Here is a 15,584-nt window from a genome sequence, read left to right as displayed (position 1 = left end):
AGCCCATTTGTTCGCCTCCATTCCTTGAAATGCGGAGCACTTGCCATTTTCATCGGTCTCATTTCATCTACAAATTGCATGGACCTAATTTGTATACCGCACTCATCACATCAGAAATAAAGCTCTGCAGGAAATGGCTTTAAAACATCAACAAAAGTTTACAAATTGCACTCAAACATACTCCACTGAATGCACATAATTTACCGCGTCAGGAAAGGTTTTTGGGAAAAAAAAAAAAAAAAAAAAAAAAAGGACAGAATGTATTTACGACAATGACAGCCGAAAGTGATTGAAAGCGCTGTTCGTATTCGACAATCGGCTGGTCGGGTGAGATAACACTGCCACCATGTGCAGCACTGTGGTTACTGCATAGACAATTGTAAGCGATAACCAGAGCAACTCTCTGCACACCTTCCCTATGTTTTCACTGCTCTTGCGATACATTCATCAGCGTCACCTTCTTTGATGACTGTTACAAGCATACGAATGTATGTTTGAGATACTGAAATGATGCCAAGTGTTAGCACTGAATGATCCAAAGATCAGGAAGACGCTGCATCTAGCAACAAGCCCTTTTTAGGATTGTTCTTATTTTAGACATTCATCTGACACATGTTGCTAATAGCTTCTACCTGAACAGGCAGCAACTTACCTGTGTATTAAGGACTTCACACTGAGAAGATAGTCCTGAGGAATCCCCCGTGTGACTGGCCTCACTCTCACATCCAGAGACTTCACCTGAGGGGACAAGTATATAACAGCTGCTGTTTAAAAAACATGAAATATTACATAACTCCTACATACAGCCTGGTAGCACTTGACAGAAAGGTTTGCACGCTGACATCTTGTAAATCTGGCCATAAACATTCGACCAAACAACCACCTATGTGCATGTGAGCCTACTGACTCTACCTCAACAGATAACAGTGAAAAGAAAAACATGTTCTAGTAAAAAAAAAAAAAGTGATTCCCCCACTTGAAGACACTGCCAAACCCTCACTGGTCTTCCTGCTGCTGTGATGACATCCCAAAATAAGATATGTGACCAGCTACAGCCAGTCAGTGATTGACTGGCTGTCAAAACACCTGCTTCCGATTGGCTACACAGTTATTTCCTGTTTGTAGAGAAGTACTGGGAAGTAGAGACCAGCAGGGAACTTCGGAAGTATCAGAGCTTGAGTGACATGGGGTTGATGAGATATGCCTAACATTTTTACACCATTCTGGCCATATAAAAAAAAAAAATTCTGAAGCAGAAAACCAATTTAGTAATAGTAAATGTGCATAGCGAAAACTTGAAAGAATTGTAATCACAAAAGTAGAGGTTTAAGCATGCAAATGAAAAAGTAAGATTTACCCAAGTTCTGTTCTTGGCACGCGTCATCATAATCAGTCTCCAAATTAGTCATTTCTTCTTCCTCATTTTCTACATTTGCCTTTTCATCTTCATTATAGTACTCTTCCATTCTAGCTCTTTTCAGACTATGCCCCCGAATCCTATCCTGTGTCCGTGCACCATTGCGATCAATGGCTACATTTGTTGATTGGTCAGATGTGTTTGATTGAGAAGAGAACAGGTTGACAGAACATTGAGACTCCTGACTACATACTAAGGCTTCACAAGGAAGGTTGAAGCTAGTCTGAGTTTTGCCACTAGTGCTGCAGCTACTAAACATTGCCAAGACACCACCACCTTGTTGCCTGGGTGAAGAACTGGCAGATGCATTTTTCAGGTCAGCATTAGTTGATGCATTGCCAAATAAGGTGTTAAAACAAGGTAATTCCTCATCACCACTGGACTCCTCTTCAGAAGATTCTAACTTTTGCACTCTACGTTTTCGCCTTCTTACAACTTGTGACTGTGTGACAGGAGAAACAGAACAGTCAACCAATTGTGACTTATTGCCATCACCAAAAACGAATGACTTTTCAGCAACAGCACAGCAATTTGTATCTTCTCGAGTTATCTCAATACTGCCCAACAATCCATCAGGTGTATCGGAGTAAACTTCAGGACTTTTGTCAGGACTGCCATCATGAGATGTTAATTGTCTTAGTAGTTGCCCTGTCATTGACCCTTGCGAACCATTACAAAAAGTCATTTCATTTACTTGCAAACTGCCCTTATGATCATTCCTTACTTGTTCATTTTCTCCTTGACCGATCCCACTTCTAGTGTCTCCTCGCATGGATGCAGCAGGATTTTGATGAGTAACTACTGAGAACAGCGACATTGATTCAGTTTCAGAATGCAACCGAGTTAGCTTACATTTTTTTATAGCAACACTTTTACTAGGATTACATTTTTCTAGCAGCTCGACACCTTTAATATCATTCGGCTGGTCATAGCGTGCTATTGTTTTAGTTGTAAGTACCATTCGGCTATCGGTGTTTTCAATTTGATTTTTCCTGCCAATATCGGAGATGTCCATTACGTCACAATTTCCATTAGAAGCAGGTTCAGTAATTGGATCTAGTTTAAAGGACATCCTCTTAGCACTTTTGAAAGTCTTTAACAGTAGCTCTGTGTCAAGGTCAGAGTCTTCTATTTCCTCAGCATTTGACACTGCTCTTGGAGAAGACCTGTGGTACATATCTGGCACATGTTCAGAATCACACTCCATGTGTGAACTTTCATTTCCTTCCACTGTCACATTTTGGACTGCAATTGGCGACTCGTTATTAATTTCAGGTTCGTGGTCTTCTAACACTGCACAGGGTTTATTACAGGTGACCAAGATAGGAATGGTATTTGGAGCATCTTCAATTATTTGCCCCCCACTCCTAATGTCCTGACTGATAGCATCTGTGACCATCTGATTTGGGAAATCATTTTCTTTCAATAAATTAAGTCTTTTGCTCCGCCTGACATTTTTCTGGTCAACTTCATGCCCTGGCTCAGTGCTGCTTGGATAGCTGTCAATCTTTACTTCAGATACATGTTGAGTGCTTTGATGTTTGCAGGGGTCCACTTCAACTCCTTTCATCAAATGGAGAGATTGCATCATCCTCGTATGTTGGGTCTTCTCGTTCTTCCTTTTCAAAGTCTTCTTCTGCTTCTTTGGTTTGCTTGACCGAGCATCAGAAATCGTTTCTAAATCTTGAACTACCTCGTCTATTTTATCAAGATCCAAAAGTGAGGCATGAGGTGCTTTTAGTTGATTGCTATCCACATCCAAACCAAAATCTTCCACCACCACAGGACAATTGGAGATTTTATCTGCATTCTGTCCCTTTTGTTCAACCTTCTTAATGAAGTGTTCAGGCTGGAGGCCCGAACTTCTTCTTGGCTTTGAGCTAGGTGGTTTGAGAACCTCATTTACTTTTAATGGCTCCACAACACCATCTACATGCACATCAGCAACACAAGTCATATTACCCACTTGATTTGGCTTTTTTTCTCTTTTGTATATTCTTCCAAATACCTTATCCTCAACACTAACAATACCCTTTTCAACAGCATTTAACACGACATGAAGATGAGACACCGTCATAATTTTTGTCTCATCAGACACACTGGAGTCATTGTCAGAGGCAGGTCCATCTTCTACAAAAGAAATATCAGGTATCATTTCTTCATCCTTTGGACAATGATTCAAAAACTCATCTGTCTTCAGAAGCCATTCATTTACTTTCTTAATACTTTTCTTTAACCGTTGCCTTGATACGGTGTACGATGCATCCTTTTCACTACCCTGAGTGCTAGCCATGTTTTCAGGGGTAGAGTCATCTCTATCATATGAACAATCAAGTGCAATTTTCAGTGTCTGACTTTCACTATACTGTTGCCTTTCTAGTTGCATATTGGCATTGGGCTCTGAGAGGTTTATGACATCGTCAAGGTTAATATGTCCATTTTGCTCAGCCTTGCTTTCACATACATCTGTATCAGATATTAAGTGGCCTTTGACTACTGCAGAATTTGTACTGTGTGGTTCTTTCAATGTTCTCAAACTATCTGTGGACAATAAATTGCTTCTTATGCTCTCAAAGTCTCTTTCGGAAAATCCATATTCAGCTATAAAAAAAAAAAAAAAAAAAAAAAAAAATGTAAAAAATATTAGTAATGTAAATGAAGAAATTCATGTTCTACCATGAATTTTTCGAGTGTGAGCGTTGGCATGTGAGCATGAGCGTTAGCATGTGAGCATGAGCATGTGAGCGTCAGTGCGTGCGAGTGCCAGGGTAAATGTGAGCGTGCGCGAGTGTGAGCGTGCGAGTGTGAGCATGATAAAGCGAGCAGCACCAACTAACAGAATCCCTGCTGTCTTCCATCCTCGGCAACAGTCTACTTGTCAGTATAACTTTGCAGTCACCAACAAAATGGCTCCGCACTGTGTTCCTAAATGTCATCCTCTCTTTATCCCTTAGCAAACTCCCAAAAGGGGAGGAGAGAAGTGACATCACTCACATGAGCAGATTCAGCCCATATTTACTGCAGTGCAGTAATGTGAGCTAGTCGTATACTAGGTTTTTGTGTCAAATTTCAGTAGCTGCTCCCCCTAGTGTTTAAAAGTAGAAATACCAAACCTTTTAAAAAAAAGTTTTCATATTTTACTAAATTTAACAAATGATAATATTTAAGAACATTTTAGCATTAATTCTTTAAATTTTTTCAATTGCTGAAAAAAAAAAAATTTGATGGCACCTTCCCTTTAAGATGCAAACACTACAAGGAGCAAATGCAATAAGCTGTTGCCAGGAATCAATAGTGTGTAGTAAATAATGGCCTAAAGTTATCTATGTATTCACTCCTGCTCCTCGCTTCCTCCACTTTAAAAAAAAAAAAAAAAGGGGAAGTAGAAAGAAGGTGGAAAACAGCATATGGTCCAAATTAAGCAATTGCAAATCTGCAGCATGTAATTTCTTTCAGCGTTTTTCATCCAAACAAATGAGGAAAAATTTCAACAAAAAACACTATGTAAACAAGGTAGTAAAAAATACATCAAAACGGGTGTATTTTAGGCAGTGTTTTTCCCGCCAATAGACGCATTTTTGATGTAGAACTTTCTGCTGCAAGCATTCAATGTGCACACATACCCTAATGAAAGCATACTAAATCACATATACATGAATAAGCACAGTTCCGAACTCTCACTTCCCATTAAATTACTTGAGTAATTTTATGTAAAACCCTTCACTCAAACACCTAACATGAGCCCCCAGGAGAGCGAGTGCCGACACCACTGGAACAGCGCAGGCATGGGAGGCAAGTATAAGTGTTTATATTTTGATGGGGGCAAACACTCAGATTGAGAAAGGGTTGTCTTAATAGTGGACAACACCTTTAAAGTGTCCTAATTTTTCATTATTGTTATTATGGTCTACCCTATACACGTCTTGCAGATCTAGCAATCCGTTATTTTTCATTCAAAAAACTCCTCTGAATCCTACCCATTACCTTTATCTCCCTTCCCCACCCCCCTCTTAAAGGGTATCTGTCAGCAGGATTTCACCCCTGAAACTATTTATATGCATATGTAGCTCTTTCAAAGACAAGTTCAGCAATACCTTTACATGGCCAGTCTGTTCCTTGCTTTTGGCGAGTGGAAGCTCTTTCCAAGTTGGTCATTCCAGCTCTATTCCTCACTCAACGCTGCTTTCTCCTTAACCACCAACTGCTTCTTTGACAGTTCCTTTGCTTGAATTGCTTGAAAGTCTAAAGCACTCTTGGCAGAAGGCAGAGGAGGATGAAGGAGAATAGAGCTGGAGTGACAGCGGCTTCAGATCTACAAATGGTCTTTAGCTTCATTTGCAGATCAATTCAAACACTGATTTCTCAGTAACAGAGGAACGGACTGGCCATGTAAAGGGATAGCAGGTCTTTGGAAGGGTTACATGTGCATATAGATAGTTTGGGGCTGAAATCCTACTGACGAGATTCCCTTCAAGAGGCTATAGAGAAAGGGAGATATAGGTAATGGTTGGAGCTTCAGAGCAGTTTTTTTGAGCAATAAGTATCAGGTCTCAGGTTGAACATAGTGAGGGATTCCCTTTAGCAATCGTTCTTTATAGATCTGTAAGCATGGTTTGTTTTATTTTTACCATTTTGATTTATCAATGGCATTTTAGTTCTGTAAATCATTTTACAAAACGCAAAAAATATTGAATTGATTTCTTAAAGGAAATCTCTTACCCCCCCCCCCACCTCCTGAGACATATATGACCTATTAATATGGGCATACAGGTAATAGAAATGTTACACTAGTCCTACCTGCATGGCTCATGTTAATGGTCTTGTTGCTGAGAAATCTTTCTTTATGCTAATGACTACTTCCAGGCTCCCGGGCCTACGGTGCCTAGAAGAATTCCCTGCCTCTTGTCTTCACTGTAATACTTACCCCCTTCTACCAGCGTCATTAGCATATCGACAGAACATAACATTTTTTAGCAACAAGACCATTAACATGAGGCCTACAGGTAGGACTAGTGTAACATTTCTGTTACCTGTATGCCTATAGGAATAGGTCACATATGTCCCAGGGCGGTGACAGATTCCCTTTAACCCCTTCCCGACCAATGACGCCACATAGGCGTCATGAAAACCGGTGCCATTATGACCAGTGACGCCTCTGTGGCGTAATGACTTTAAAGCCCCCCTGCGGGTCGGGTGACTGGGGTCACTGAAAGGTCACCCGACCCGCACACAGAGGACCCTTCAAAGTTAACCCCAGGGGGCGTGGCTTAGCCCCCACGTGCCTACGATCGCTCTGATTGGCTGTTTCACTTCTGACAGCCAATCAGAGCGATTGTAATATTTCACCAATGAAATTTGGTGAAATATTACAATTCAGCCATGGCAGATGCTGCAATAGCATATGCCATGGCTGGAGAAACCGATCAGCCTCCCACACCGACTGGAGGCATGCGCAGTGCGCCCGCTCGTTTCTGCAACGCTGCAGTTTCATTCATCTATTTTGATCACTGTGATAAAGTCTCACAGTGATCAAAATAACAAAAAGTAAATCACCGCCCCCCTTATCACCCCCATATGTAGGGACATATAATAAAATAAAGAAAATATTTATTTTTTATTTTTCCATTAGGGTTAGGGCTAGGGCCAGGGTTAGGGTTGGAATTAGGGGTACGGTTGGAATTAGGGGTAAGATTAGGGTTAGAGTTGGGATTAGGGTTAGGGGCGTGTTGGGGTTAGGGTTGTGGTTAGGGTTATAATTAGGGTTGGGATTAGGGGTGTTTTGGGGTTAGGGTTGGAGATAGAATTGAGGGGTTTCCACTGTTTAGGCACATCAGGGGTCTCCAAACGCGACATGGCGTCACCATTTATTCCAGCCAATTTTGAGTTCAAAAAGTCAAACAGCGCTCCCTCCATTCCGAGCCCCGACGTGTGCCCAAACAGTGGTTTACCCCCACATATGAGGTATCAGCGTACTCCGGAAAAATTGCACAACATCTTTGGAGGTCTAATTTCTCCTGTTACCCTTGGGAAAATAAAAAATTGGGGGCTAAAAAAAATATTTTTGTGGATAAAAAATTATTTTTTATTTTCACGGCTCTGCGTTATAAACTTCTGCAAAGCACTTGGGAGTTCAAATTGCTCACCACACATCTAGATTAGTTCCTTGGGTGGTATAGTTTCCAAAATGGGGTCACTTGTGGGGGGGGGTTTACACTGTTTAGGTACATCAGGGGCTCTGCAAACGTAACATGATGCCCGCAGACCATTCCATCAAGTCGGCATTTCAAAACGTCACTACTTCCCTTCCGAGCCCCGACGTGTGCCCAAACAGTGGTTCCTCCCCACATATGGGGTACCAGCGTACTAAGGACAAACTGCACAACAACTTTTGGGGTCCAATTTCTCCTGTTACCCTTGTGAAAATAAAAAATAGCGCACTAAAAAATCATTTTTTGAGGAAAAAAAAAATATTTTTATTTTCACGGATCCGTGTTATAAACTTCTGTGAAACATCTGGGGGTTCAAAGTGCTCACTATGCATCTAGATAAGATCCTTAGGGGGTGTAGTTTCCAAAATGGGGTCATTTATGGGGGAGCTCCAATGTTTAGGCACACAGGGGTTCTCCACACACGACATGGTGTCCGCTAACGATTGGAGCTAATTTTCCATTCAAAAAGTCAAATGACGCATCTTCCCTTCTAAGCCCTGCCATGCGCCCGAACAGTGGTCCCCCCCCCCCCCCCCCACATACGGGGTACCAGCGTACTCAGGACAAATTGGACAACAACTTTTGGGGTCCAATTTATCCTGTTACCCTTGGGAAAATAAAAATAGCGGGCTAAAAAATCATTTTTGAGGAAAAAAAATTTTTTTTATTTTCATAGCTCTGCGTTATAAACGTCTGTGAAGCACTTGGGGGTTCAAAGTGCTCACTACACAACTAGATAAGCTCCTTGGGGGTTCTAGTTTCCAAAATGGGGTCACTTGTGGGGGGTTTCTACTGTTTAGGCACATCAGGGGCTCTGCAAACGCAACATGATGCCCGCAGAACATTCCATCAAACTCTGCATTCTAAACTGGCGGTCCTTCCCTTCTGAGCTCTCCCATGCTTCCAAACAGTGGTTCCCCCCCACATATGGGGTATCGGTGTACTCAGGACAAATTGCACAATAACTTTTGTGGTCCAATTTCTCCTGTTACCCTTGTGAAAATAAAATATAGCGGGCTAAAAAAATCATTTTTGAGGAAAAAAAAATGATTTTTTATTTTCACTGCACTGCGTTATAAACTTCTGTGAAGCATTTGGGGGTTCAAAGTGCTCACTACACATCTAGATAAGTTCCTTCGGGGGTCTAGTTTCCAAAATGGGGTCACTTGTGGGGGAGCTCCAATGTTTAGGCTCACAGGAGCTCACAAAACGCGACCTGGTGTCCGCTAACGATTGGAGCTAATTATCCATTCAAAAAGTCAAATGGCACTCCTTCCCTTCAGGGCCCTGCTGTGCGCCCAAACAGTGGTTTATGACCACATGAGGTATCGGTGCACTCAGGAGAAATTGCCAAACAAATTTTAGGCTCCATTTTATCATGCTGCCCATGTGAAAATGAAAAAACTGAGGCTAAAAGAAAATTTTTGTGAAAAAAAGTCTTTTTTACGGATCAATTTGTGAAGCACCTGAGGGTTCAAAGTACTCATTATGCATCTAGACAAGTTCCTTGGAGGGTCTAGTTTCCAAAATGGGGTCACTTGTGGGGGAGCTCCAATGTTTAGGCGCACAGGGACTCTCCAAACGCGACATGGAAACAGCTAAATATTCCAGCATATTTTCCATTCAAAAAGTCAAATGGCGCTCCTTCCCTTCTGAGCCCTGCCGTGCGCCCAAACAGTGGTTTATGACCACATATGAGGTATCGGGGTACTCAGGAGAAATTGCCCAACAAATTTTAGGATCCATTATATCCTGTTGCCCATGTGAAAATGAAAAAATTGATGCTAAAAGAAAATTTTTGTTGGAAAAATTAAAATGTCCATTTTTTCCTTCCACGTTGCTTTAGTTCCTGTGAAGCACCTGAAGGGTTAATAATCTTCTTGAATGTAGTTTTGAGTAGCTTGAGGGGTGCAGTTTTTAGAATGGTGTCACTTTTGGGTATTTTCTGCCATATAGGCCCCTCAAAGTGACTTCAAATGTCAGGTGGTCCCTAAAAAAAAAATGGTTTTGTAAATTTTGTTGTAAAAATGAGAAATCGCTGGTCAACTTTTAACCCTTATAACTTCCTAACAAAAAAAATTTTGTTTCCAAAATTGTGCTGATGTAAAGTAGACATGTGGGAAATGTTATTTATTAACTAATTTTGTGTCACATAACTCTCTGGTTTAACAGAATAAAAATTCAAAATTTGAAAATTGCGAAATTTTCAAAATTGTTGCCAAATTTCCATTTTTTTCACAAAGAAACGCAAAAATTAATCGACCTAAATTTACCACTAACAAGAAGCCCAATATGTCACAAATATATGGTCATTAAGGTCAAAACAGGCTTGGTCATGAAGGGGTTAAAGAGAAAAAAAAAATAAAACTACTCGGAAATGTCCCGCTCAGAAGGCAGAAATGCTGGGCTCCTGAACGAATGCACTGCTCAGGCTCAACAGAAAATCTACGAGAATGCGCGTTTGCAGAAACTGAGCAGTAGTGGTCCCGCACTCAGTGCTTCTGCCTGCTGAGCAGCGCTTCAGAACATTTTTTGAGCGATTTGTGGGGGTCTCAGTACAGATCTGTATGATGGGTAATGAGAGTAATATTTTTACCCTATAAAGTGCAAAATATACAATCCAGTGAGAAGACATACAGAAAATAGCTCACTTTCAGTGCATATTGCTACGTTAATCAGACATTGCTGCAGATCCACAGGAGAAACTCCCATATGCTGAGACACTGCAAGAAGGAACAGGATGCCTGCACACCTGTGCGACACTTCATGGGGTAAGGGGGAGGTTACCCCAAAACAGTGTAAATATAGTATATATAAACTAGGTTTTCTTTTCCCCTAAAAAGATACATAGCTGCCAAGGGAAGTACAGCGGCCTGCAATATTTTATTCCTTGAAAGGATTATACGGACGATATTCCATTGAATCACAGGAATCTCTGGACGCATTGCGCCACGAGCATTTTCCTGAGCATCGACCGAACATACACTGCAGTGTGAATAGACCCTAAGGTAGATTCATCAATGGGGCTCTAATCTAGCAAACACTAGTATTAATAACTTGCATTCGAGAAATAATGTCATCTGTAAATGTGGTGTCTAAAGCAGCCCCTATAGAAAGAGGCAATATATATTCTAACTTTTATCAGAACAGTCACATTTATCATACTCCGAAGAGAAATCTCTCACAATTCATTACTAAACAAAAGTAATTTACACTATTTTGCTGCATTAGTCTCATAAAAGCAACTTTAAATGGGTCCCTGGGTCATATTTCAACCCGTTCTTTAATTAGAAAACAGTGAAAAAACGCATTATGTAAAAAAAATATATCAATCCGAACGCTGTATTCAAAGTTAGCTTTAGTTAATCCGTGAGACGGCAGACTGAATTATGTACAGGCAATCATATCTTCTAGCGCTTTAATCCCGATGAGGCGTTTGGAGACACAATAAATCAGCAGGGGAAAGAGCAAGTGATATTTAATATTTGCTGGAATCCTCGATAAAACTGACATCCTTGTTAAGAATGTTTCTAATATTGTGATGTTTCATTATGTATGAAAACATAATTATGGAGTTGACATCGCTTTAGACATAATGCAGGCGTTTTAAAAAATGGGAAACAGAGTTCACCGCAAAGTACAATTTCAGCTGAGCTCTTAGAACGGCATAATTTCAAGTCTCAAAACCTCACTGGGCCGCTCATGGGAAAGTGACTTATTGGCGCCATTGGCCACTTCCTCTTCATTTAAAGTGATGCAGGCTCCTTACATTTAACTGCATCTCCAGCCAAATTGAGCAGTTGGCCACAGGAGAAACTGATGCAACTATATGATGCTACGAAAACTGGTAAAGAAGAAAAGTTCCTACATCATACAATTAACTTCATAAGCACACTGACTCTTCTGACGCTGCACATGTTGGCAAGTGCAAAGTAACATCACTTTCTGTGTTGGGGCCCAAGTATCTTTTGATTACTACGCACCATACAGCCATAATGCACCACAAATACTGCTCCATCAAGAAAGTCACAGTGGCTTACAAATAAGCTGGTCATAGTCATGCAGTTCTCGCATTAAAAAGTTAATTTTAGCTTCCTAATGATCAGATTGAAAGCAAATAACACTTTCATGAAGAATCCTCAACTGCATCTCTGCTGAGCATCGTGTGAGACCTTAGCCATGGAGGGGTTATCCGGGATTATTTAATTTTTTTCTTACGGGTTTAAAAATTTATAGGCAGGTAGTTGCTAACTACCTGTGTGTTGTGCTCGGCGCCAATATCTGACAGCTCAGAGAAGTCACGAACCGCTCATGCATACAAATCTGCCGCTTCCAGTGAGGTCAAGTCAACAAAGCAGCCGATTCTCTTCCGACCACATCTTAGAGACCACCTCAAAATGATGTCCAACATAGCACATAGTGGCTCAGTCTGCATGATTACAGTCAATATGTTATGTTGTGAACATAGCCTAATTCACTTTCTAGTCATGTCACGGTCTCATCAGCTCATAGATCAGTGATCACCAATGCTATTAATGTAAATGGACTCCTGAATCTTTCCTCATTTTTCAAGACAACCACTTTTTCCTCCATCTCTACTCCAAAAGAAGCTTGGTGTAAGGCAGGGTAAATAATGCTATAGCTCTTGCCCAATTAAAAAAAAATCTGGCTTAGATTTGTTGACTGCCTTGCAGGCATCATTCCAAGGCCTCTAGTATTGTTCGTAGTTACTCAACTCTAGAATCCTACCAGAGATATTCTCCAAAACATTACAAAAGAAAGTTGGATAATGAAACCAGGACGTCAATTTTATTGGTGTGCTCACAACATATTATAAAGGTACTGATCCTCAAGAATGCCAAATACTAAAGCTATATAACAGAATCTTCACCCAAATTGAATCACAACATACCTAGATCGGAGGCTGCCATATCTTCTGTCTCCATTTTAGAAGAAACCTGATCATTTGCTTCATTGGCCGTCAAGTTGTTTCCTCCGTTTTCAAGTTCGAAAGATAAACTGGGCTCACTTAACATGGATGGCTGATCAGCATCACTATCAATAAAAGATGAAATATTAATATCTATAAATCAAAAGGGGTTGTTCCAGCTTCTTAAAAAGGAAAAATCACAAAGGCTTGTATAAAAAAAAAAAAAAAAAAAAAAGGAGCTTGCATCTTAATAACAATCCTCTACATTGTTAGAATATGGGAATTTTTATATTGTTTAGTGCTTGCGTGCAATCAGCGGTGTCCAGTCTCCTAGGTAAGGAGTGAAGTGCTTACAAGGTCTTTGTCATAGAGCTTGCAATGCAAATGCAGTGCTTTAGCTAGCCAGATCATCAGATCCTGGCAGTTTCAGTGACCATGCATGCACATGTCATCCAGACTTTGCTGGAATTTGGTTTCTTGCCCCATCATGCTGCTCTCAGATTAGGTAGCAAAAACCTGATGACAAATTCCCTTTAAAAGGAAACCAGTCACCTCAGAAAACTTTATTCACCTGAAGATAAAATGTTTAATCTACAAGTAAACAGCATTCCAATGCTGCCCGGTTGCCTGAAAGTGTGCCTACCAGGATCAACTACCGTAATTTATTTACTTTAAGGAGCAGCAGGCTTTCAATCTAAGGGCCCCATCACACATAGCGACTCACCAGCGATCCCGACAACTATATGATCTTGTCAGGATCACTGGTGTGTCGCTAACATGGTCGCTTTTGAGCTGCCAAACAGGCAGATCTCAGCAGCGATCAGCACCAGCGACGCCAAGCGCTCACGTTGCTGTGTACCTTAGTTACCAGCGCGCTGGTGCAGGGAGCTGGTAACCCAGATAAACAGCGGGTTTCTAAGCGCCGAGCGGGACGTAGAAACCTGCTGTTTACCTTGGTTACCATTTCCCAGCATCAGCGCACTGGTAACTAAGGTACACAGAGGGTTTCCAAGTGCCGCGCGGCACTTAGAAACTCTCTGTTTACCTTGGATACCAGCGTCCAGCTCGCTGATCGATTCACCCCCTAAAGTCGGTCCTTTGTAGAGCCTCCTTTTGAGGCAAATACAGTTGCAAGTCACTTTGGATATGTCTCTATGAGCTTTCCACATCTTGCCTTTGGGATTTTTGCCCATTCATCAAGGCAAAACTTACGTCTCCTTCAAGTTAGATGGTTTCCTCTGGTGATCAGCAATCTTCAAGTTTGACCACAGATTCTCAATTGGATCAAGATCTGGGTTTCGACTAGGCCACTCCAGAACATTTACACGTTGACCCTTAAACCACTCGAGAGTTGCTTTAGCAGTAGGCTTTGGGTTATTGTATTGTTTTAAGGTGAACTTCTGTCACAGTCTCAAATCAATGACAGACTGAAACATGTTTTGCTGAAGAATATCCCTAATTTCGCACCATCCATCTTCCCCCTCAACTCAAACCATTTTCCCAGTCGCCAAAAAACATCCTCACAGCATGATGCTGCCACCACCATGTATCACTGTGGGGATTATGATCTTGGGGTGATGAGCTGTGTTGGTTTGGCACCATAGTATTTACCTTGGCAGCCAAAAAGTTCAATTTTGGTCTCATCTGATCACCCGCACCTTCCACCATAATTTTTGGAAGTCTCCCACATGTCTTTTGGCAAACTCAAAACAAGCCTTACGATTTCTTTTTGTGAAAGGATAGGCTTTTTTCTGCCCATTCTGCCATAATGGCCTCCTCTATGGAGTGTATGGCTTTTTGAGATCATATGGACAGATACTACAGTCTCTGCTTGTGAACTCTGCAGCTCCTTCAGAGTTACCTTTTGTCTCTGTGCTGCCTCTCTGATTAATGCCCTAATTGCCCAGGCTAAGAGTTTTGGTGGGCAGCCCTCTTTTGGCAGGTTTGTTGTGGTACCATGTTCTTTCCATTTGATAATGTTTTTTATGGTACTCCATGGAATCAACAGAGATTGACATTTTTTTTTAACCCCCGAATCCTCCCCAATACCTGCCGCCCCATCCCCGGGCCCTCCTTATCTGTCCCCCTGGCTCTCCACATAAGCTTCCTGGAAAAAAAAATGGCAGGCGTATGAGTAGTGCACCCGCCAAGATTTGCCGGCAGTAAGGAATTTTTCCTATTGATTCCTTTTGATCACTGCGATAGACCCTATCACGGTGATCAAAATACAAAAAGAACTGTACATCAAATCCCCTTTTGTCACCCCCTTGGTTAGAAAAAAAAATTATGAAACACTTTTTTTTTTTTCAATATTTTCCATTCTTTGCGGTTGGGGCTGTTAAGAGTTTAGGGCTGGATGCAGAATTTTTTTTTCAAAAGTTAAAAAAAAAAAAAAAGCACAAGTGCTTGCTACTCAAGTTTGCATCGGGTATGCATGGAGTATGATGGATCCCCACATGGTTTTTTGGGGGGGGGGGTGTCTAAAAGCCACAAAACATGTGGGGAAGGGAATCGAGCATGTTACTCGAGCACCCGCGATATTTTGTGCATACCCGAGCACTCAATGCAAATTGGAAGAATAGTGAGCACTTGCACTCAACACTAATGAAGACATATTCAATATGACGACCTAATGTTGTCAAATTCTGTGTCATACCTGTGAGTTAAAAATGCTCACTGTACCCCTAATAAAAATCCTTAAGGGGTGTTGTTTCCAAAATGGTGTCATTTGCGGGGGGTTTCTCTTGTTTAGGCACATTAGGGGCTCTCCAAATGAGACATGGTGTCCGATAATTATTCCAACAAATTTTGGGTTTAAAAAATGGCTCTCCATCCCTTCCAAGCCCTGCAGTGCGCCCAAACAGTGGATTTCCCCCACATATAGGGTATTGACGTACTTAGGGGAACTTGCTCAACAAATTTTGTAGTCCATTTTCTCCTGTTACCCTTGTGGAATAAAGAGAAGAGGAGCAAAACCGCGATTACAGAGAGAGGGTGAACATATCACACTGACTACATTACACACACG

At 41.3% G+C, this 15,584-nt stretch overlaps 1 protein-coding gene across 1 annotated transcript in view; it reads right to left on the bottom strand.

Moving 5' to 3' along the window:
- BRCA1 (BRCA1 DNA repair associated) overlaps positions 1–15,584 on the bottom strand; it is a 189,609-nt gene that overhangs the window by 136,502 nt on the left and 37,523 nt on the right. The window contains exons 5-7 of the mRNA XM_073562633.1: positions 12,539–12,681; positions 1,358–4,018; positions 653–738 (exon numbers count right to left, since the gene is read on the bottom strand). Of these exons, the coding sequence (XP_073418734.1) occupies positions 653–738; positions 1,358–4,018; positions 12,539–12,681 (2,890 nt within the window). The remainder of the gene's footprint in view (positions 1–652; positions 739–1,357; positions 4,019–12,538; positions 12,682–15,584) is intronic.

Source organism: Dendrobates tinctorius, unplaced genomic scaffold (assembly GCF_039654945.1).
Source record: "Dendrobates tinctorius isolate UK_male_01 unplaced genomic scaffold, ASM3965494v1 ptg000360l, whole genome shotgun sequence".
Lineage (NCBI taxonomy): Eukaryota > Metazoa > Chordata > Amphibia > Anura > Dendrobatidae > Dendrobates > Dendrobates tinctorius.
Note: the sequence above shows the minus strand (reverse complement) of the source record. Positions and strands in the feature narration are given on the sequence as shown.